We start from the raw sequence: 22,227 nt of genomic DNA on the forward strand, positions 1-22,227 counted from the left end.
CATTTATATATGTTACACTCCTCAAAAGTAACAATTGTGTATGCATTCTTAGAAATAACTTAACATGCTTATGTATCACCAATTTTATGTTCGTATATATTCATAGAAAGAGCCCATATATATTTAGGTATGTGTTGTTGCTTTGCTTGAGAACTTAATTTCATGCTGAAAATCTGGAATGTCACTCTAAAAATGAAAACCATAAAAAAAGAAGCTGTCGACATAGACTTTTGTCCGGAAACTCAAATTTCATTGCCAAGAGTTTTCAGACGTTGGTGCATATACGTACGCAAGCCTATTCCAAAAAATAATATTGTACGTAAGGCGGCCGTTGGCTTCTTACGTTGCTTTCAACAATAGAATATTCGAATCAATAATCGACACCGTCAAAACCGATCTATATTATTTGAACAATTAACTTTTGTGTTATTTTCGATAATATAGTATCCAAATCAACGATCGGCACCGTCAAAATTGTTCGATGCTATTTGAACTTTCTAGGTTTCGAATTTTATAATTTTGCAGTATCATTTGCCTAATATTGAAATGTTCTTAGAATTAATAATCTTTAATGACTAAAATAAAGTAAATTTGAGACCACTTAATCACTAGATCAATAGTATCAAAAAGATATGAAATTTAACTTTTAAAAAGTTGAAACAACCTAGATCATATTTAATGGCCCGATTGTTGATTTTGATGGGCTATCACGGAAATGATACAAAAGTAAACAGTCTATTTTACTTCTAGAAGTACATAAATTTTCCACTGGCTATTCTTTTGCAGAGGGCAATACTAGGGGCTCTTTTTATTGGCAAATCATTTAAATATTTATTTTGAGGGACATATAATATATTCCTTATATTACATATTTTCTGTATTTGACTATGAAGTAGAGAAAATGGAAGTCCAATCATATATTCAAGCCCAACTAGATAATTATAAGTTAAGTTACTAGCTTATAGCGTGTTACACTAGCCAAGTATTAAAAGTCTTTTCATAACCTCAGGATTTCTTCTAAAAAAGCAAGAGATGTAAAGAATTTGAATTAACTCACCAACCATACCATCACAGTCCGTCAAAAAAAATTTAATAGTTAGTATCCGAATTTTGAAGTTTGAAGCTGAGTTGCTTCATATTTTTAAGTAAGTTAATTTTTTTCTAAATAATATGAACCGAGCAGATAACTTGTTATCTTGCTTAGTTTCCATTTCTCTCTCAAAAAAAAAGAAAGCTTTTATACTTGCTTCTACAAGCACACATCAGTAAGTGCAATTCGCTTTTTTGTCAATATTTATCTTAACCAAACTCTAATGTTAAGATCTCGAGACTGTGTCTCACACACACACATATATGGGAGTGACCTAAGCAGAGCGATAATGGCCGGCATTTTGGCGAATCTGTACAACTCATGCACCGGGCTCTACAGTTTCGCACACGATGTAGGAGTGTCCTAAGCAGAGAGATAAGTGCCTGTGTCCGAGAATTTGTACAACTCATACACAATATGCGATATTTTTCAATACGCGTTTTCAGAATCAATATCTACTTTAATATTCAGTCGAACCATAAGTAGTAGGTGCCCGAACTGTACAATTTTCGATATGAGACATTTTCGTTGTTTAGACTACATAGTACCTGAAGGGGTTACCTGAAGGGGTTGTAGAACACCACGATTATATGGCGCTTTCAGAATACGAGCAAGCGAAAGACACAAGTCACACAACGCACCTACTACAGCTGCACACCTTGAGGATAGAAACATTTCGAGCACTTTTTTATTTCTATTTTTTGAGAGATAAAAGAACAAAATAGTTGGTAAGATCACGCTCAAAACTTGGATCTTTAGTAGCTTGTTTGATCGTTTGGTTGAACAACTCCAACAAATACAATGTCCTAATTTACACACACAGTGCAACTAAAGATTAAGTATCCAAATGTGCACTGTTACAACGTTTATTTTCTTATTTAAAAGACGGGGAAAAAAAAACGATACCTCTACTTGGAATATAAATGGAGATCTTCTTTTCCACTTCTATATGTAAGATGATTAACAAACTAATTGAATATTTCATAAATTGTTAAGTGTGTATAATCTCTTAAAAACTATAATTGAAGGATGCGGTTAAAATGTCGTACCTGATGAGCAGCTTGTAGTCTTTCACTGAATTTGGGACTTCGATAAGCGAGAGAAAATTTCTCTGAGAAACACAGGTGAGAGAATGTTAAGCATTACAAGTTCGGTGACGTCGCCAAAGTATCTTCTAGCGTCAAGGAAAAGTAGCTGCTGTAAATTGTCAAGCTCTGAACAATAGAAGAACCCACAACTCAGAACCAGGAATAGAGAAAGAACCATAAATATATTATACACAATCATTTTCTTAGTATGGCATAGGTTATATACATACTTGTCCAAATTCAGCGAATACATAACTATTTTGTATATCAATACTGTGGAAAAACACACTATTTTGTATAACAATACTGTGGAAAACACATTGACAGATAAGGGGAGAAGGATCTTCATTAAAAGCAGAGATCCTTCATACAAACATGAATTATGAACATGCAAAACTAGACTTCATCTATAACATCACTCCTAGGAGGAAGCTCTTTATGCTGCATCATTAACTAAAGCAAGACAGATACTTCTCTGACTCTCTCTACTTTTTCCATGGAACTTAATTAATTCATCTGTGTACACTCTTATTCTTCATTAATAAAGTCGTCCCTTGATCACAGGAAACAATCCAAGTACTGATAGCTATGCCTCCTATTGAACTCTATTAGACTTCCGTAAGTTCGGTCGGCTACACCTACAAAGAAAGCCTCTGAATCCGGGCTAAAAGATTGCCCGGCTATCTCACCAAACAAATCAATCTCCTGAGCTTGGGAGTAATCGGTCATGGCATCGTATATGTGAACAAAATCAGCAGGCTCAGCAATTGCCATAAAACGACCATCAGACGAGAACTTAATACACCGAATCGCCCCCATCCTCCCTTTTAGTGTGGTAAATGATTCAGAAAGATTCCTCATATCCCATAGCCTGCATGTTTTGTCTTGATTCCCAGTAGCTAAGATGTGGCCCTCAGGGTGCCAAGCTGATGAAAATGAATAATCCATGTGGCCTTTGAGATTTCCAATAGCCTAACAAAAAATGAGCTATAATGTTAGCAAGTAGAACAAAACGCCCAGGAAGTTGCTATACTTTCAAAATATTTCCCCTGAACATTTCACCGAAACAATGTAGTTGCAAAACCTTCTCATAGTTTTGTGATTGAAATCCTTGTCATCGACTGTCATCCAAAATGTTTGATCCTTGATGTCCATTACATCATGTGCTCCACAATTGACATTTAAGTAAACTGGCCATTTTAAACTCCTTTCTGCAAATTGACTTATCCTCATAGTTTTTTTGGAAAAGGCAAATGTGGACATTTTACAGAAATAGGGATTGAGGTTACTTGGCTTAATGGACCCCAGGGAAACATTTACTAGAACCAAGCGAAAAATTCAGGGACTAAGTCGGAATAATGCAAAACTTTAAAGGATCAGTCCATACATACTACCTTATAAAAAATGAATGACATAGCTCCAAGAACAAAGAGATGGACTTTACCTTCCCCGACTTAGCATCAGCTACTAAACAATCTACACTGTCCCCAGCAACTGCAAGGAGCTTGCTATCCGGACTAACAGAAGTACTCTGCAGAAACCAACCAATAGCAATGAATTTGCAATGGCAGAAGAAAAGCCTAAATTGTATACTTAAGCTAACTGTTAGAATCAAAGAAAGGTGCACAGGTGATTTAGGCTACTCACATTAACAGACCATGGGAATGCAAACTGATTTAACAAGGAGAAGTTCTGAGCATCAAAAATCCTCACAGAGCAATCATTGTTTGCAGCCATCAGGAGAGTGGAGCCCCTGTTATATAGTTTTCAGATGTTAGACGGCGATTCTAAAGAAGAATCACGAAGAGCTAAAATACAAATGATTAACCACTAGGTGAATTCTCACTTTATGTCCTGGTAGATATCCACTGAATTGGTAATGGCATTCTCATCATTAGTTACTTTTGTGCAGAAGACCACTCCAGGTTGATCCAAATACTGTGAAATCAAGAAGATTATGGTTTATCAGACATTCAAGATAAACAGGACAAAGAATATCAGGGAATATTTGCAAATGTAAGTTACCTTACAAATAAGCTCCCCTTGAAAACCACCAGCTGCTAATAAGTTCTCTCTCACAGCCATCGAGCTTATTTGTACCCTTGAGACTGATTGTACTAAAGAACCACAATGTTCCTGTAAAATCTAACAAGAGATAAGTGATAAAAGAAGCAAAAAGCAAATAAAAAAATCTGTAGCAGATAAAGATAATGACCTGTGTCGGTACAACCTGGCCAGCTACATTGAGTACTTCTGTGCAGTTCCGTCGCATTGAAGACCAATGCTTAACTGAATAATTCTGAGCTGTGTAGACATCGTGCTTTGACGTTGCCCAAAGAAGGTTTCTCAACTGCAAAACAGATCATTGTTGAGAATTACTGACAAGTAACACATTGAATTATTGATAAGAAATAAATTGCACAGAATAAATAATTAACAAATTAAATTTCATAAAGTTGTAGTAAAATGCCTTATTATAAAATTTCTTTTAACTTTTTGGTGAACTATCAATTTAGCTTTCTAGTGAAATTCTTACTGCATATGCTTCCAACAACATAATAATCACTCTCTAACAAGGAGTTCAATAACATGAGTGTAAATCAATACAAGATGCTTAGAATATTTAAACTTGGCTAAAGATGTGAATCATTTCAGTTGACTTAAGCAGTATGCCAATATAATTTGCTTTAGAAAGTTTTAGTTAGTTGTTAAATTAGGAAACAATAGAAATAATGCAGCGCATGAGTGTAAGCACATGTTAAAACACAAGCAAGCACAAAACGAAATTAAAACACCATTTGCATAAAAAAAAAATAGGCATTCTCTGTAATTTAAAAGAAAAAACATATATCAGGAAAAAAAAATCCATAGTAACAAAGATGGCATTAACCAAGTTCTAAGTAGTAATTTCCTGCGGGAGAAGAGTCCTATCTTATGTGGCCCCTTGTACTGAAAGAAAAAATAAAAATGGCTACAAACAGAAGATGCATGCAGTCAGGTTCAGACAAAACATAATATTTTCCCTGCCATACCATGTGGATAGAAACTTCTCATAGCTTCATCTGATCATAAAGACTGGCCTGATGCTTTAATGCTGGTAAAAACATGTTATAAGGCAATCTGCTGCTAAATGTTAGATACAGCTAGGTAACAGGCACATTAGATGGTTAGAACTAAAACAAAAGGACATCCTACAAAGAAATAGTCAGATACAGATTTAAAATGCATATTGCACCCAATAACAAAATCCAGTTAGTACAGGATTTTGTCGACTACAACAGGTCATCATTCCCTTGCGCGTATGTTTGCTGCTGCTGCTATTATTAATTAAAGAAATCAACACAACAATAACGTCCAAGGAACAGTACAATCAGAAAGAACAACTTGTTTCAAAAGAAAATCGAGATAAACCAAATGTGATAAAGGAAGAAAAAGGGCTTGGTGGTTGGTACCCGAGACCCAAGTTCGAATCCTAGTTGATTCACATTTCCAGCTAAGTTTATTTCAAAATGAAATAAATGAAGCGGGTAGTATGCTACCTTTCTCTCAAAAAAATAAAAAATAAAAAAAATAAAGGAAGAAAATGAAATCTACAACAGCTAAATTTGGAGCCTAAGCACACAGTGTATGAAATACTCACCTACACAGCTTTGGCAATCAATTGGGTTGACAGGTCCAAGTATTGGTTGAGGGGTGTGAGTTGATGTATCTATGTTAACAGGTTTTCATAGGTTTATATCAGCAAAATGTTGTCAACTTAAGTGTATTTAATAGTTTCTCTATATTCATTTTGTATTAGAACGTAAATTGTTTACATTTCAAAATCAAAATAACTAACATGGTCTAATTCTTCTTTCAGAATATCCATTGGTTCCTCTCAAAAACATTAAGGAGATCAGCTGAGGAAAGAGACACCTAAACCACATTGACCTGCATAATATTCTTTCCAAAATGCTAGCAAGGTGGCAGACTAACAGTAAACCAATCATGACCAGCATAAAAGGAATAACTACCAATTCAGATTGGAAAATTAATTCAAAAATTACCTGGAAATGTACAATTGACAACTTGACAAGCCTTGTGTTCTGTTGAAAATCAAAGAAAGTACGTCCTTTCTCCACCTGCTTGCATTCCTGTAACAACAAAGTGTGTCAAAAAATGGAAAGGATCATTCACAAGGAATAGAGTTCCTATTTATATTCACATAACTTAAGGAGCACCTGATAATTTGCATGCATGAATTTCATAGCATACTAGTGAATGCCCATTTGTGCATCCCAAAGTTGGCAAAGATGATGGCCAAAAGAGTATATTATGTAAATACTCAAATTAAAGGTTAATAACTACTATCTTTGTTTTTTTTGCCGCTGTCTTTTGGACAAGTGCGTAGTGGAGATTAACAACTAGACTAACATATGTGCTGCAAAGAGTAAAGAGTTTTATTTCTCAATCAACCGGTGTTGGAATTAACCTTATCACAACTTACAGATGAGTTTTATTTCTCAATCCAAAGATTTGGCTATCTAAATTCTTCTTCTGCCTATCCCAAAAAAAAAAAATCCCTGTATTGTGGCAGGACTAGATCTTGACAAGTCATCTAAGTTCTAAACTATCACTCACCAATGAATAGCACCCAGATATAAACGAATAACCTACAAAGAATAATATATAAGCAGAAAAACAGTGTTGACAATGAAAAATGGACTAAAGATATATGAGCAATTTTTCTTTTTGATGAGTCCCCTTTTTTTTGGTATTGTTGCTGACTACTGCCAACTTTTTTATGTAACTCAGGTAACTAGTCGACAAGAAACTCCTCCTCTGTTCCGCAAAATGAATGAAGGGCTACGATCGATTTGACTTGGCTTTCCGAGAAAAACTCATTTAGTTTTAACTCCAGAAACATTGATTGAAGGCTCATTTAACAATAAACAAATGTTTATGGGACCTCAAGGAGCACTTCCAAGAGAAGATCCATCACCCTTTTTCATGAGTATAAAAAGCTACCACTGTTGAAAAGTAAGCAGAAATAAAATCATGAAAGATTACGAAAGGGACGCGAGGATGTGTAAATTACCAGTTCAATGCTAAGAAACAAGAGAAAGTTAAAAGAACAGTAGCCCGGTAATCCGTGAACAATCCTAGAATCCAAATAGCATATCCAACGCATCTTAACTAATATTTTTCTCTCCTTTGATAGCAATAATAATAAAACCCAACTCACATAAACCCTAATACAAAAGTATAAGAAATGTCAAAGAGCATAAAATAAAATCCAATATATGACCTTATCCAATTGGTCCCGGGGGATGGAAAGGTTCTCGTAGTTCCTATACTGCTTCAACCTAATTTCCCGATACTCCTTCCTCGTAAGCCTCATTCGTTCCCATGGAATCCCTTGTATATCCTTCTCACTATGAGCCTCAGAGGCCAATGTTTCGGTTTTCTAACAGCAAAACAAGAGAAAAAATTAACAGAAAAATAGATTTTTTTTCTTAAAAATTTCTCTACAAAACCAGTTGATCATAATAAACTACCAAATTGGGGAGGAAAGGTGGAAAAATTACCACTTCATTGTCTTCATTGAAGTCCAAATCCTCACCTCCCCTCTCTGAATCAGTGTCATCTTCGTATGAATCGTAATCAAATTCAAACCCTAGTATTCCGCCGAATTGCAACATGTAATCGAGATCGTTGTCGATAAATTGCGCCATATGTACCCTATTTTTTTCCACTTTTTTTTTTTTACCAATAATTAGAGATTAATTACTACAAAAAAAAAATCCAAAAAAATTGTACGAAAAACGCATTGAAACATCGATAATAAAAATTTCTTGAGAATTAGAAACACCATGGCATACCTTGTGAACGCGAACTAGGCGAAGCTAAAGAGATTTAAGCGAAATATATTTAGGATCGGATAAAAGAGGGATCCGAGGGGAAAATTAAGAGCACACTCGGAAAAATTTATAGTCGCGGGAGAGCGGTGTATGGGAATGGGGAAGGATCCGGTAAACTAGCCTAACAGGAAACAACAAGTGTGGCATGCGACACAACGGTGCGTCGTTAGGACACGTGGCATCTCCAAATTTTGCATGCCGTGGAAGGGTACGTGGCGATCAACTAATGGTTAGATCATGTTGGTTGGTGATGCGGTCTTATTCGCGCCATATATGTCCATTTATTTTATCTAGTAATTAATTAATTAGTTTGTTAGCGGCTTGACTTTTGGTTGTTTGACCCAGCGGGGGACCCTCGGGACCAAACTGTATGTTCCGCATTGGTTTGGGCCCAATCGACCAAGAATGTGTCTATTTAGCTTAGGACCTGGTTAAAGTACTAATTAAATAAAATTAGAAAAAAAAGAGTAATAAGTTTTTTTTTACTCAAAGTGTTGTAACTTAATGTTTAAAGCCTGCTGCGTGATTCGCAAAATATTATTTGAATTATGTTGTAAAAGTAATATGGTTATTGACAGTTTTTAGCGCAAGTGGTAAAGAATTTGATTGTTGGTATTCAAAATCTCAAATTCGAATTTTACTTGATTTATATTTTTAATTAAATTTATTTTTAAATAAATGAAATAAACGAAGCGAACAGATGCTTTCTAATAGCTCGATTTAAAGGTTAAGGGGGTTCGATGCCGTGTGTGATCACTTTGATGGCCCAGTGTGGGTACCACACACGCTGAACTGAGACGTGCAACGCGTACTTAATTAAACTTTATATGTACGTCCCTCTTGGTGGTGGTGTTACACGTATCGACCATGTTCGTGTAGATTATTCTACGTATCTAACTTAGAGATAATGATTCGTACGGGTCCATTAAAATAAATTAATTAATCCACACTGTAGGAAATGTTGCCACTCGGTCCACGTAAATCATGCTTGTATGAGCATGACGGGATCTAAGTGAGAAACTGTTGCCTGCACCCCGTGTATTGTATATCTCATGCACCACATTGATTTTTTTTTTTTTTTTTTTTTTTTGAGAGATAGGTAGCACGCTACCCGCTTCGTTTATTTTATTTAGAAATAAACTTAGCTAGAAATGTGAATCAACTAGGATTCGAACTTGGGACCTCAGTACCAACCATCAAGCCCTTTGCCACTTGCTCTAGGGATGGTCGGTGCACCACATTGAATTTTAGATGATCAATATATTAAGAACAAAATCTCTAATATTATGTTTTCCAAATTGTAATTTTTTGTCTAAAAGTTAAATTATAGAGAGGGACGTACATCGTGCAATTCATAAAAGCAAATTGTCTAAACAAACATATTTGATAATATATTATATATATATATATATATATAATATATATATATAACTAGGCTTCTATACTATCGGTAGCACGGAGCGCTCCGTTGCTACAAGTTATTTTCGCATGATGGCGGTTCCAAATCGACGATCGGCTCCGTTAGACTTGATCTACATTATTGAAAGTATTAGAAACTAAATATTCATATTTTTTCGATATCATTTACTATCAAACAAGTAGTCTAAAATTGAACGGCTGAAATAAAAATCTCATGAAAATGATTGATAAAAGATTTAAATTCAATCAGATATACTGATCTTTATCTAAAAGAGTGAAAAGAATTTTTTATAAATTTTATCGCATTGATTGTTTTACACCGTTAAATTAACACACACACCACATCGGCCATTAAAATTGTCAATTTTGAGATCTTTTAATCACTAGTCAAATGATGTCGAAAAAATCTGAAATTTAGTTTCTAAATACTTTATATGTTAGAATCAAGTCTAACGGCAGCCGATCGTCGAATTTGGAAGCCGCTCATCGAAAACAACTGGTAGCGCGGAGCGCTCCGTGCCTACGATATATATATATAGAGTCCGGGCTTACGGTGCTTGTAAAAAGTACCAAGCACTTGGTGCTTGTAAATTTTTTACCGTTAGATCTCTGTCTTTGATCATTTTTACCCGTTAGATTATACTAATTCAACAACCACCCACTCAACCCTAGGGGCCCACTATCCCTAACGCACATCCTTTATCCAAGGGCCGCGAAAACTTACAAACACCAATGACTTAGTACTTTTAAAGCATAGGAAGTCCAATATTATATATATATATATATATATTATATATATATATTATTATATATATATATATATATATAGAATTAGGCTGGAATACTATTAATAGTAAAACACTCTTTTTGCTATTAAGTTTTTAACCTTTGGATGAAAAATTATAGGGTCAGAATGATATTAGTCGGTTAGAGTTGAGTGGTCCCCCTAGGGTTGAGTGGTCCCCATTGGGTTATAGTATTTAATCCAATGGTTAGAAATAATAAAAAGAGTTGATCCAAAGGCTAAAAAACTGATAGCAACAATGGAATTTTGCTACTAATAGTAGCCCAGTTCAACTATATATATATATATATATAGGCTTTACCATATGTCATAAAACATATTTTATGACTTAAAATTCTGTTTTAAAGACCTCCATTATACGATTTACGGGGTGCGTACACTACTGCACAAGGTGTTTGGAAAAATGTCTACCTCTACGTAGCTGTTGAAACCCAACCTGTGACATTATATTCAAATCTCATCTCCATGTGGTTTTGCACAGAAACTTAATTATCGCATCTAATTAAGGTGGTCTAACTAATTAGCATAAGCTAGTTTGCTTTATGGTAACTTGAAATTAATGCATAAGTGATTACACACAGTTGAGATAATTAATCTTTCTGATAGTACAACTTGGTTTAATAAATCGTTGGTGTGGACATAATCGATGAGACGCTGAGCTGCACATATATCTAGTCAGTAGATTGAGACAATATGACTAGATTTAGTATTTTTTATCTATTAATAAAAATTTGTGTTACATGGATATCACACAGAATCTAATTTCAGGAAATAGAGTATATATTATGTGGAGAGAAAAGGTAGCAAATCGCCATCGTGAATCAATGTCACGTAATTAATTCATGAATAAGCTAATTAAACTTATGCAGCCACGTCAAATATCGACACCGAGAACAAAGAGTACGTAACTTTCATTTTGTAGTTGTCGTGTGAGAATAAAGCAATGTTCTTTGGAGAGAATTTCACAATAGAGGAAAGAATCCAAAAATTAAAATAAAAGAAAGTTGAAAGTGAACAAAGGATACAAAGGCGACCATGGTTTTGAGTATCAGCCCTTTACTACAAGGTCGGTTTATAACAAATGGACGCTTCCCTTCCATTTGTTTCCCTTATCAATCATGTGGGAATAGATCAACAAATTGGAATCTAATAACATGGCCATGCACAATAAAGGAAAAGGATGAAAACAACGATTCGAATAAAGAGAACTCTATACATGGCACCTTCATGTAAAATGTTTCTCATCAGTGGATGTACGTAGTTAAGGCAACATGATATTGTGAGTTGGGAAGCATCCTTGTCGAGTATCTCGAAACGACAAAAAATTGGAAGAGACACGTCTCAGGCAAATTCATCATATATTGCATCACCTACATAGATGTTAAAAGTAGCAAATCATAGAACGTTGAGTGGGTTTAGAGGGTGTCCAAGGAAAATGTTTGGGACCCCACCTCAACCAATTTAAAGAAGGAGAGAGAGCAAAACACAATGCCGCTTCAAATACGAAAGTGCATGGTCAAATAAAAGCCAACAAATTAAACACGGAAACTTCAAATACCACTCCTCACTTTTCATTTTAGTACTTTATGTTTTAAAGTGTATCAATTTAGTACCATGTGGTTTCGTACTTTCTCACTTTACTACCGTATAGTTTAAAGTGCATCAATTTAGTACTCTGTAGTTTCATTTTTTTTTTTCCGTCAGCTTCTTTGTTTATCGAATATTTACTTTAGTACCGTTTAGTTTTAACTTTTTCACTTTTTTTCCCTCTGTTAATATTTTGTTAAATTATATACAAAAAAACTTCAGATACCTTACCTAGGTTTATCGAATATTCACTTTAGTACCCTTTAATTTTAACTTTGTCACTGATTTAACAAAAAAAAAATTAGTGAAATGAATAGTAAAAAAAGAAAAATGAAGCCACAAGGTATTAACTTGATATACTTTAAACCAACATGGTACTAAAGTGAGAAAGTGCAAAACCACATAGGCTAACTTGATACGCTTTAAATCACATAATACTAAAGTGAGAAAGTGTGAAAGAACGGGGGTATTTTAAGTTTACCCAATTAAATAACCTCAAACGCGCTTCCATTAATTCTTTGAAACCCAAAGACTTGGCCCGATTCGTTGGGCCCGATTTTCTTCTTTGGGTTGGTTGTACCTAACCCGGTAAAGGGAGGTTGGGTCGGATTTAAAATCCGAAGCCCGGAAATATTCGCACTGATTGATCCGGTCCAACTTACTTTTCCATCACCTGACTTGATCCGACCTGACCTAGTTTGATCATTTCGTACCGAATTTGAAATCCAAATTAAATAATATTTTTCAAAAATGACTTGGCTGGATCGACTTCCGACTAGAATTTTTAAAATTATAAATTTTAATAATACAAACCATTTAACGATCCGTTTTTAATATCGAGATTCATCTAACGCTAACAGTTAAAATAGAGTTTGGACAAAAAGATATGAAAAGTGCTTTTTGTATTTTCTTATTATATATATTTTTTTCTTCACGTATTATAATCTTCTCAATATTCTCAAAAGGTACTTAAAAAAAAATCCAAAACACGTCTAAAATTTAAAATTTTTTAAAAAATCTAATAGCATTTTAGTTCAGGCTAGTCCCGGGTCTTCTGATGTTTCGTGTAGAGCGCGGCCTCTTATCCCTCTCAGCCCAAAAATGACCAAAATGTCAAAAAATAAGAAAAGTTTGTTTCTATTTTTCCAACAATTCGAAATAGTGAACCCAACATTTCGCCTCCCTCTCATCGTCTACACCCTCTTCTCCCTCCCGATTCTGAAAACCTATTTTCAAGTAATCTTTTTGTTTGTTTTTGTTTGTTTGTTTATTTTATTTTATTTTTTTTTCATTCATTGAATGGATGAATTAAGCTACAGAGGTGCGCCAACCGGAGTCTCAAGAAAAGCAACAACAGAAGAGACTAGAGTATTAGGAACTTAGTACTATCGATAATATAGTAGCTAAACTTCTCATAAATTATAATACATGAAACATAATATAGATTTTTTTTTCTGCATGTATGGTAATTTTTTTGGTAAACTTAAACAATGCCTGAAAAGAATAAATTACGTCTAAATTTGAATTTTTTAAAAAATATTTGTAGCATTGAGTTCAGAGTTCAGACTAGTTTGAGACTTTTGCGTATTCTTACCGTCCCAACCAACCCAAAAAAAACAAAACAAAACAAAAACGAAAAAAAAAAAAAATCTATTTTTGCGGACAAATTCGAAAAACGGACCGCGCGTTTCACCTCCCTCGCTTCTTCTACGCACTCTCGCTCCCTCTCAATTTCCAAAAACCCATTTCCACTCTCTCCCCCGCGTCTCTTTTTTCCAAAACCCTAAACGCGGCTACTCCTCCGCCACCCGAGTCCACGGAGAGCGCGATCGCCAAAAAGGTTACCGTTGCTTCTCTTTTACCTTTCTCTCTCGATCTCGCGAGCCCCTAATTTCACTCCCATTTGATTTGTTTTTTTTTCTTTTTTTTGTAATTCCAACGAATTTTTTATGCGTGGATCTTTAGATTTTTGGGTAGATCTGCTTCCGATCTACTGCGAATTGTAGAGGCAGATCCCGTTTTTGCGTTCTTATTCTTAATCGCGGTACAATGTGTTTTTTTAACGTAACATTCGAAGCAAATTTTGCAGATATATTAGAATGTGATGTAAAATTGCTTTATTTTCCCTTTTTTTGGTCAAAATCTGGGTTCAATTTGACAAAATGATGACCTTTTCTTATTCAATTTTTGGCTTTTTTTATTTTGCGTCTAGATCTATGCAGAATATATTTCGCATTAGGCATGGGAAACTATGCGAGTATTATTTTGAATCCGAGAAACAAAAGAAGAAAGATATATACGAAAAAAGTTTTTTTTTTGGGTGACATTTGTTGAACCTACATTTTAATTGCACAGGAATACAATGGCTAATGAAGGCCTCGGAGATGAGGCTCCGCGCATTTTGGGTGATATGACCAACATCTTTGGTAAGAGGCCACTCTCATTGGATTTGAAAATTTCTACGAATGAGAACAAGGTCGAGAGATATAAAGAGAGTCCACCGAAAAGACAAAAAGGAACAGGATACGAGACGCGGTGTTATCGAAAGAACAAATGTGCGATAGATGACAAGGAAAATAGAAGAGGTAGTGCGAAAGAAACCTGCCATTCTACGGCTTCAGATTATAGAGATTACCTTAACAAAGAGAATACTCGAACCGCTGACCATCCTTTTAGTTTGTGTTCGGACAATATAGACAGTGACTCTAATACATGTGGAAATATAGAAGCGAAAATGCCGAAACATGATTGTGAACTTTTGGGTTCTTTATCCGGTCGCAGCAGTAAAGCAAGAGAGTCACAGCCGGAACAAGAGGAACGCCGTGAAGAGGGTTATGAAACAGATGGTGAAGAGACTTCCAGAAATGCTGCGCGAAATGATGGTGAATTTTTGAATTCTTTTTCTGAAATGGAAGATAAGATAAATGTTGGGAATGATGAAGCCAAAGATCCAGTTGGGAAATCGGGATCGTTAGAGTTATTTGACACATCTGGTTCATCGGGGTACAGAATGAATGATACGAACGAGATTCTGAATTTGCACCACGCGCAAAACGGTGAGGATGCCAAGGGGAAAGGCAGTGTTCATTTGGACAAAGCATGTATGTGCTCCTTTTGTCTTAAAGGTAAAATTACTATCTTGTTTCCCTCATGCAATTATCTGCTAAACTTATATTAACTGCATAGAAATTTATCTGAAAATTTTCTTGGCTCTTATAACTTCCTGATCTTATATTGTATGTTGCTGGATTAGCTGCTCATATGTTGGCGGATCTTCATTACCAGGATGCCAGCGGCCGTCTTTCTGGTGAGCTTACTTGATTGATTCAGGAATGAATGAATTGCAGATGGTTTTGTGCAGTTGTTGATCATAAGCATTCTAGTTTCATGTCTACTTCTAGCTTCTCATGACTAAAACTTTGTTTATTTCCTTAGCGGTGAACAGGACTAGAAAACAGATTCGGTTACTGGAAGGGAAAAATTATGGCCTTGCACAAACCGGCAAGACTCCTAGAGATATCCCAAAGCAATCCGTAGAAATGGAGCTTGAACTCACGCAACACTGGAAATCACTCTTTCTTCATACGGACAACGTCCTTGAGCGTGAGATGACGCAGCTTGTAAGTTGCCCACTGAATCATTTGTATGTCTCGATTTATCTTTTGATCCTTTTGAATGGTGAGTAGAAATGAGATACTTGCAAGGCCTAATATAAATGATAATGGTCACTGGTTGCAGACTAGTAGCAAGGACTGAAATACAGAAAATTGCTTGAAATATTGTCAAAAATCTAAAAACCTCAAAGTATGACTCAATTATGTGTTTGTCATGCAACTCCTTTATGTGGTATACATCCCTTCTCTATTGTTGGAAAGTAATCAGGTATATGTTCTTTTTGTTTCTATGGCAGCATTCCACCCTACTGAGGTTAAAGGAATTGAAGGAGAACTGCAAGAGAGATCTTGAGATTAGCACAGTTTCTTTAGATGATTGAGAGTTATTTGGTACTTTCGAGTGGATCATTCATAATTTGGCCATCCTTGTATGTTGATCACTATGTATTTTAGGAAGCAAGGTAGGAGCTGGAACTCGGTAATTACGATCCGATTTGATGCTTACTGTGTTGTAGTTTTATCCGGACAAGCATTGGCAAGTGCTTCTATGTCAGTTGCTATTTAGGCAGCATATAAGTTGTTGTATGCTATCACTTTCAGCAAGTGTAATTTTACTGTACATTGGGCTGCATTGATCAGCCACAAAATTCATTTGAATATCAAACTGGAAATCTCTATATAATTCTGCCCTAATTTTATTTGAGTGGATCAATCATTGTAGTACTGCACTTGCGGAATGTCTTCATTAGCATCTCTGAAGAGATAAATGTGGCTATGTTTAGGTCTTCAAAGTTGCATTGTGTAACAGTTCTCCAAATGAAAGGAACAATCTTCATTAGCCATGCGACTTGTGATCTGAGAGATTTTTTTAGACTTTGCACCAATTGTCAAGCTAGATTAGGTTGCTGATAGTACTTGTGATTGTTTACTGTTACTTTCACAACATACCAAGTTCCTGTAATCTTTTTTTATCTATAATTCTATATCAACATAAAAACCCAAAAAAACTGCACCAGAATGTCTATCAGAAATTAGTTTTCAGCCAAAGGTGGTAAACTAACACAATTCATTCATGACAAAAGTAATTTAGAACAACCCATTAGATAAGCCAAAAATATTTTGTACAGGAGAAATTTTAAATGAACACATCCCATAGCCACTGAAAATCTATAGCACTTTGGTTAGCTCTGTGACTAGCCGTCCTGCGAGCAAATGTTGAAACAATGCCGGAAAATCAGCATGCTCTTCCTCCGTGCAGCATTTGACAGCTTCCCAAAAATATAAAACTTCGCCCAAACAGAATACTTACAAGGATACCAATTACATTTACATATTAATTTACCTAATGACTCTACCCTCTATGTAAGCAGCCTGAGCTTTCTCACTCTCTTGTTTGACCTCTTCGTAAGTTTTCAACATGGCCTCCGCAAATTTCGTTAGCCGATCAAACAATCTTGTCAAGCTACCTTGCAAGTTGACCACCTTCGATTCTATCTCCTTACATTTCTCTTCTTTGTTCTCTTCCTTCGGCTCTGTCTCATTTTCCTCATCAGAAAGCTTCTTTTTGGCTTGTTTTAATTGTGAGTGCTGCTTGAACCATTCATGCAAGACCAGTGTGATCTGATCTATAGAATCATTAACTTCATCTGAATTTTGCGACAATATTCCATTCAACCATTCCCGCAAGAGAACAAATATTGGAGGGGCGAGGGTTCGGCGAGGCGAAAAGGCTACCTTTCTTCCCCTCGAACGTTCTTGTGGTGGCAAGACACACTTTTGGAGCCAGGAGTTGAGAGCTTCTACATAGGATTTATGGGCTTTTACCCAATTTGAAAAGCTTAAGCCAAAACAATCCATCTCACTTCGTAGGTGGATCAGAGCTCGTTTACAGGACTCACTAGGTGGTACTAAAGCTGAGCTTTTTGTGTGATAGGCAAGTGAGATAGTTATATATTGTGCATGGTGGGTTTCAAGCATAATTCTCCACATGCGGATCAACCTGCAAAACACAGTACAGTTTGCTGTTTAACTTGCCAAAGTTACAAACCAAGACTTGTAGTCAATGCAACAAGAAAAGTATGGATAGAATGATCGGTACAATAAATTTACATTGTACAACAACATTTGCCGAATTCGACTTGCGTCGGACATTTGAAACAGTCAATGAAGAAAACTGAGTCAACAACACTAACAGGTGTATGAAGTCATGGACTAGTAATTATATAGAAATGCAAGAAATTTAGGATCAATGTTCAGTCTGGGATCTGGATAAATTCAAAGTTTGCTTTGTTAGTAATCTATATGCCGACATTAGTTGACAGTGTCTACTAAACTATTCATGGAAATTACTATTCAAGAGTTTATATTTTTTTTTTATCAGATGCAAAACATGAAAGGCAACCTAATCAACAATATTCAGAATACCGTCAATGCTGTAGTATAGCTTGTCAAGAAGTTCAAACAACAAAGATAAGACGACTTTTCGACAGGAAGAAATTTTAAAAATTCTTTTGATTAATTCATTCTGTGAGAGGATTCTATTGGATTTGCATGCTATTAAGAGGGAATTTGTCTTCGGAAGCGGATATTATCAAGCAACAGATAAACGCAGCATTAATGGGAATTAGTTTTGATAGAAATACTAGGAAATTAGTCGTAGCAGATACATTTCCCATAGCATGCATTCCATTAGAAAGATGAATCATTAAATAGAAGGTAAAATAGCATACATACCCTTGAATCAGTTCGATGAGTTGGGGTTGCAGTTCTTCATCCCTTAGCCTCTCGATTCTTCTAGAAATTGAATCAACTGTTTGAATTGCTACTCTCAATCTTGAATGCAGAACTTTCGCGACAGCCCGAGTTTTGTCGATCACGCGGGCATCTAAGTCTCTTGCAAATTGGTGTCTAAGCTGGACGCATTTCCGATCATATGCCTTACTGATGGACTCACTAGACTGTGAAGTTGAAAAATAGAGTGAAATCACAATAATAAAATAAAATAGTGGTATTAATTGAGAGAAAAGCACAAATGCATGAGATAAAAGAATACAAAGGAGCAAAATTCATCTTAGATATTGTTGTTTTTTATTTCTTTTTTCAATGATTACAAAGTGGTTCGTTTTTGAGTAAACATGGCAAAAAAAAAAAAAAAAAAAAAAAAAACTATACAATTGTAGAGTGTTTGCTAAATATACAACTCGTGATATTATAATTTCATTGGTCTAATAATCTCAACTCAGCTGCACACACTTTCTGAAACCCCCAGGTCAGAGTTGTAAAACTAAGCCAACCGAAAGTTTGGCCACATATTCTGATGTAGAGCTTGAATACACATATATGATTGTGTCGCCAGTGACCAGTGTAGATTCTTTAAGATGACATCCCATTTCCATCACAATTTGACAACTTAACTATGTGTATATTACAAACAAAATAACTGTTCTCAGAAACAGAAATTTGAAAAGGAAAGAAGAAACAGATCAAACATCATGTAGTTACTAAAATAGGGAGACATAGACAAGGACTGAAGAGTGTGAATGAGGTGAGGTATAAGCTTCAAGGCACAAGGCTAGACCAGAACTTAACACTCTATGAGGAATTATAATGCTAGCAAGTGATGGTAAAATGCAGAATTCCTATTCTACCTTGTTAAAATATTGAGCGCATAGAAAACTAAGTTGTACAAGTTTTTCAGAACAGAATATACTTGGACTTAAATTAACTACAGAAGCCCCCACTAGAGGAACACAATTCGAATGCCAGAAATACCCTCTTCTTTCATTAGATATGAAATTTATAATCAGGTTACAAAAGAAATTTCCCAAAGCATTCTAGAAAATGAAATGTTTTATCACATAAACCAGTTTACCTTCAGTTCATCGTAAAGTTTTCTCTCCCAAGCATACAATCTATCTAAAGTTGATGAATGACTCCCTGAAATCATGCAAAATTCTTCAATAAAATCACTACCACTTTCAGTTGCGTCATCCCTTGATGCCGAAATAAGAGGATTTCTTGATGATGATGACTGTGACGAAATCGAGCGTTTCCAAGTAATAACCTGCTTGTCTGATTCTACACAAAATTGGAAAATTTTGAAACAGAAGAATTTAATCCACTTTGAACTGTAATGTCTCACAGCACTACACACTCTTTGAATAGCTAATTGTCTTGAAAAGTAAATTTTATTGACTTCTACGCTAACAAATATGACCTACCATGGGCTGTGTTGTTCTCTGCCATGCAACATATTAAGAAGGGGGTAAGGACTAACGATGGTGAAGATTTCCCTGTCCATCAAGAAGTTGGTGTGAGAATTAAAAAGGTTAGCAAGCGAAAACTCGAACTGCGTTTCAACTACAAAAAAACTTCATATGTTACCTATTGTCTCAGAAGAAATGCTAAGTCGAATCTTATTCGTTTCCAGCATTCTCGACACTTCGTGGCCAGAATCTGCAGCCTTACTGAACCGGCTTTCAATATCTTTCATACTGGTTAAGAAATCTTTAGCTCTATGAGTTATGAACTCAGACGCATCTTCCCTTTCATTGCGTGGTTCTTTCTCAACACCAACATCCTTTGACACAGAAGTGGTTACTTCCGACGAGGCAACTCTATTCAGACGTTCATTTTTTCCATCGGTTGTAATAAATCCAGACCTTCCCATTAAATGATATGGCTCCAAGCCATTGTTCTGACAATCAACTTCTGAATTAGTACTGGTGGATGCCTTTTCCTCATTCTTTCCAAACACCTCATTTTTCTCTCCAATTGAAGGACTCAGATGCTTTTCTTTAGAATGCTGGAAATCCCCCAACCTATTAAAATTCTGGATGCCGACATTATCAAACGGAACAACAGGATCAAAGAAGTCCCAAGATGAGTTAATATCCGGAGGTGGCGGAGGGAAAGGAAAAGTAGGGGATGCATCCTCTTCAACAAAGTGGCCTTGTGTTGAATTAACTGTAACTTTTAGAGAAGCACTTCCTGTAGCCCTCATGAAGCTGACGTCGGAAATACGAGGATTTAAAGGACTTTCATTGGTCAAAGGTGAGCCAAAATTGTCGGCGAGAGGGGAAGGAGATGGCGAAGCATAAGAAGAATGAGACGGAGATTTATCGGGCTCAGAAGTTGCGACAGGTACTTCAATTAAAGTCTCAGCCTCCACAAACTGTCTTAGAGCAGTTCCTACGTTCCGAAGAGATTGAACATAAGACAGCTGAGCCGCCGAGAGAGCATACCTTGAGTCGATTGCTTGCTTAATGAACCGCATGCGCTCCTTGCATAGCTGCAGCGCCGCACTACGGTCCTGTTTCGTGCATGAATTACCCATCAGACAAAAACCTTCAGAGCTTCTCGATGGCGAGAGACACCGTTGCGAATCGAATCGTCCGTATCGAATCTATTATGCGGCTTGAGCGCTCAAAAAACACTCATGAAGCAGATTAAGGGAAGTCTGTGTCTGAAAACCTCATACTACCCAAAACATGGCTTGTCTTCCCCTGCCTAGACTTAAAACATGCAACTTGCCTCAGTGTAAGAGGAAAGACCTCTTCCCTTTCGAAATGCATTTTTTTTATGAATCATCAGATTCTTTAGAATATCTCTAAAAGCCTCCACTTTCTAACTCCACTTTAAGATTTGAGCAGTTCATCTTCTACCCGGGAAGCGCATTCTACTTCCTGATGGAAACCCAACTCAGGAAACAACTTCCGAGAGCTCGAAGGACCCAGCATTGCGTCGCTCCTCAGAAACCTTTCTCCACCTCAAACCCTCGTCGACCAAAATCCCTCCCCGATCAAAAACCCTACTTAAACCCACACCCACAAATTTAGCCTCGGCCAAATGGCCAAGCTCCCTCTTTTCCACCTCCTCCGAGCCAAAAACCTACGAATCCCGAGTTCCCAAGAAAAACCCACCTCAAAAAATTAAAAATCACAAACCCTTCACACACGAACTCCCACACCCCGCCTTCTCTCTCTCTCTCTCTCTCTCTCTCTCTCTCTCTCTGTGGCTCTCCGCACAAAGCAAAACCCTTTAAAGGGAAAGATCAGGTAGAAGAGAATGCTACACACACCCACCCACTACCCTTTTCTAGCTATAATCTCTGCGAAAACAGAACACCAAGAACAGCAGAAACAGAAAAAGAAAAAAAAAAAAAAAAGCTAAAGCTCCCGGTAGATAAAAGACAAAAACCCAGCAAAGAAAAAGCCACCACCACTACAACAAAGAGACCGTGCATGCGTAAGAGAGAAAAGAAGCAAGAGAAAGAGAACCTCGACTGTAGTGAAACCTCTACAAACCCCTCTCTTTCTCTCTCTCTCTCTCTCTCTCTCCTCAACTCAGAGGAGGAGGAGGAGGAGGAGGAGAGATTTAGCAATTAATATTTCACCAATACTCTGTTTTAAATGCTTCGCTCTCCTGAGAGAGCATTTACACGGGAGCGTGGGAATCGAGAATAGTGCAACGCTGGTGAGCAGTAATGGGCCCCGAGGAGAACCACCTGGCCCAATTCCGAATCTTAATAATTACCATACGCAATTAATCGACAAAAAGTGAGTACTGAGAATATACCGTGACAAAAGTGCCCCTAGGGTTTCCCAACGGCTCTATTCGTTCTTAATCGTACCTCCTCCCCTTTGGGATGCGGGCCCGGGCCTGCTCAAAGGAGGGTATTTTGGTAAATTCGGTGCAAGAAGAGTTGGGCGCCGCTGTACAGAGA

At 36.4% G+C, this 22,227-nt stretch overlaps 3 protein-coding genes across 4 annotated transcripts; 1 reads left to right on the plus strand and 2 right to left on the minus strand.

The window, feature by feature from the left end:
* On the minus strand, window positions 2,342–8,145 carry LOC109706769 (uncharacterized WD repeat-containing protein C2A9.03-like). Of its 2 annotated transcripts, XM_020227745.1 has the most exons (10): window positions 8,040–8,145; window positions 7,746–7,912; window positions 7,466–7,624; window positions 6,225–6,311; window positions 4,394–4,528; window positions 4,204–4,314; window positions 4,025–4,116; window positions 3,826–3,931; window positions 3,623–3,709; window positions 2,342–3,150 (listed from the first exon to the last, which is right to left on the minus strand). In XM_020227745.1, exons 2-10 carry the CDS (start codon window positions 7,890–7,892, stop codon window positions 2,737–2,739), a joined length of 1,338 nt encoding a protein of 445 aa, XP_020083334.1. In that variant the 5' UTR covers window positions 7,893–7,912; window positions 8,040–8,145; the 3' UTR covers window positions 2,342–2,736. The 2 variants fall into 2 exon arrangements, with proteins under 2 accessions (XP_020083334.1, XP_020083335.1); XM_020227746.1 differs by lacking the exons at window positions 7,466–7,624; window positions 7,746–7,912; window positions 8,040–8,145 and adding an exon at window positions 5,211–5,272 and having other exon boundaries at window positions 6,225–6,298.
* LOC109706632 lies at window positions 13,542–16,185 on the plus strand. The gene is made up of 5 exons (XM_020227573.1): window positions 13,542–13,729; window positions 14,245–15,014; window positions 15,143–15,196; window positions 15,325–15,509; window positions 15,800–16,185. The coding sequence occupies exons 2-5, from the start codon at window positions 14,252–14,254 to the stop codon at window positions 15,881–15,883; spliced, it is 1,086 nt and encodes a 361-aa protein (XP_020083162.1). The 5' UTR covers window positions 13,542–13,729; window positions 14,245–14,251; the 3' UTR covers window positions 15,884–16,185.
* Window positions 16,577–21,969, minus strand: LOC109706908. The gene is made up of 5 exons (XM_020227930.1): window positions 19,887–21,969; window positions 19,724–19,795; window positions 19,375–19,580; window positions 18,237–18,460; window positions 16,577–17,502 (listed from the first exon to the last, which is right to left on the minus strand). Exons 1-5 carry the CDS (start codon window positions 20,836–20,838, stop codon window positions 16,842–16,844), a joined length of 2,115 nt encoding a protein of 704 aa, XP_020083519.1. The 5' UTR covers window positions 20,839–21,969; the 3' UTR covers window positions 16,577–16,841.

This window comes from Ananas comosus, linkage group 2 (assembly GCF_001540865.1).
Source record: "Ananas comosus cultivar F153 linkage group 2, ASM154086v1, whole genome shotgun sequence".
Classification (NCBI taxonomy): Eukaryota; Viridiplantae; Streptophyta; class Magnoliopsida; order Poales; family Bromeliaceae; genus Ananas; species Ananas comosus.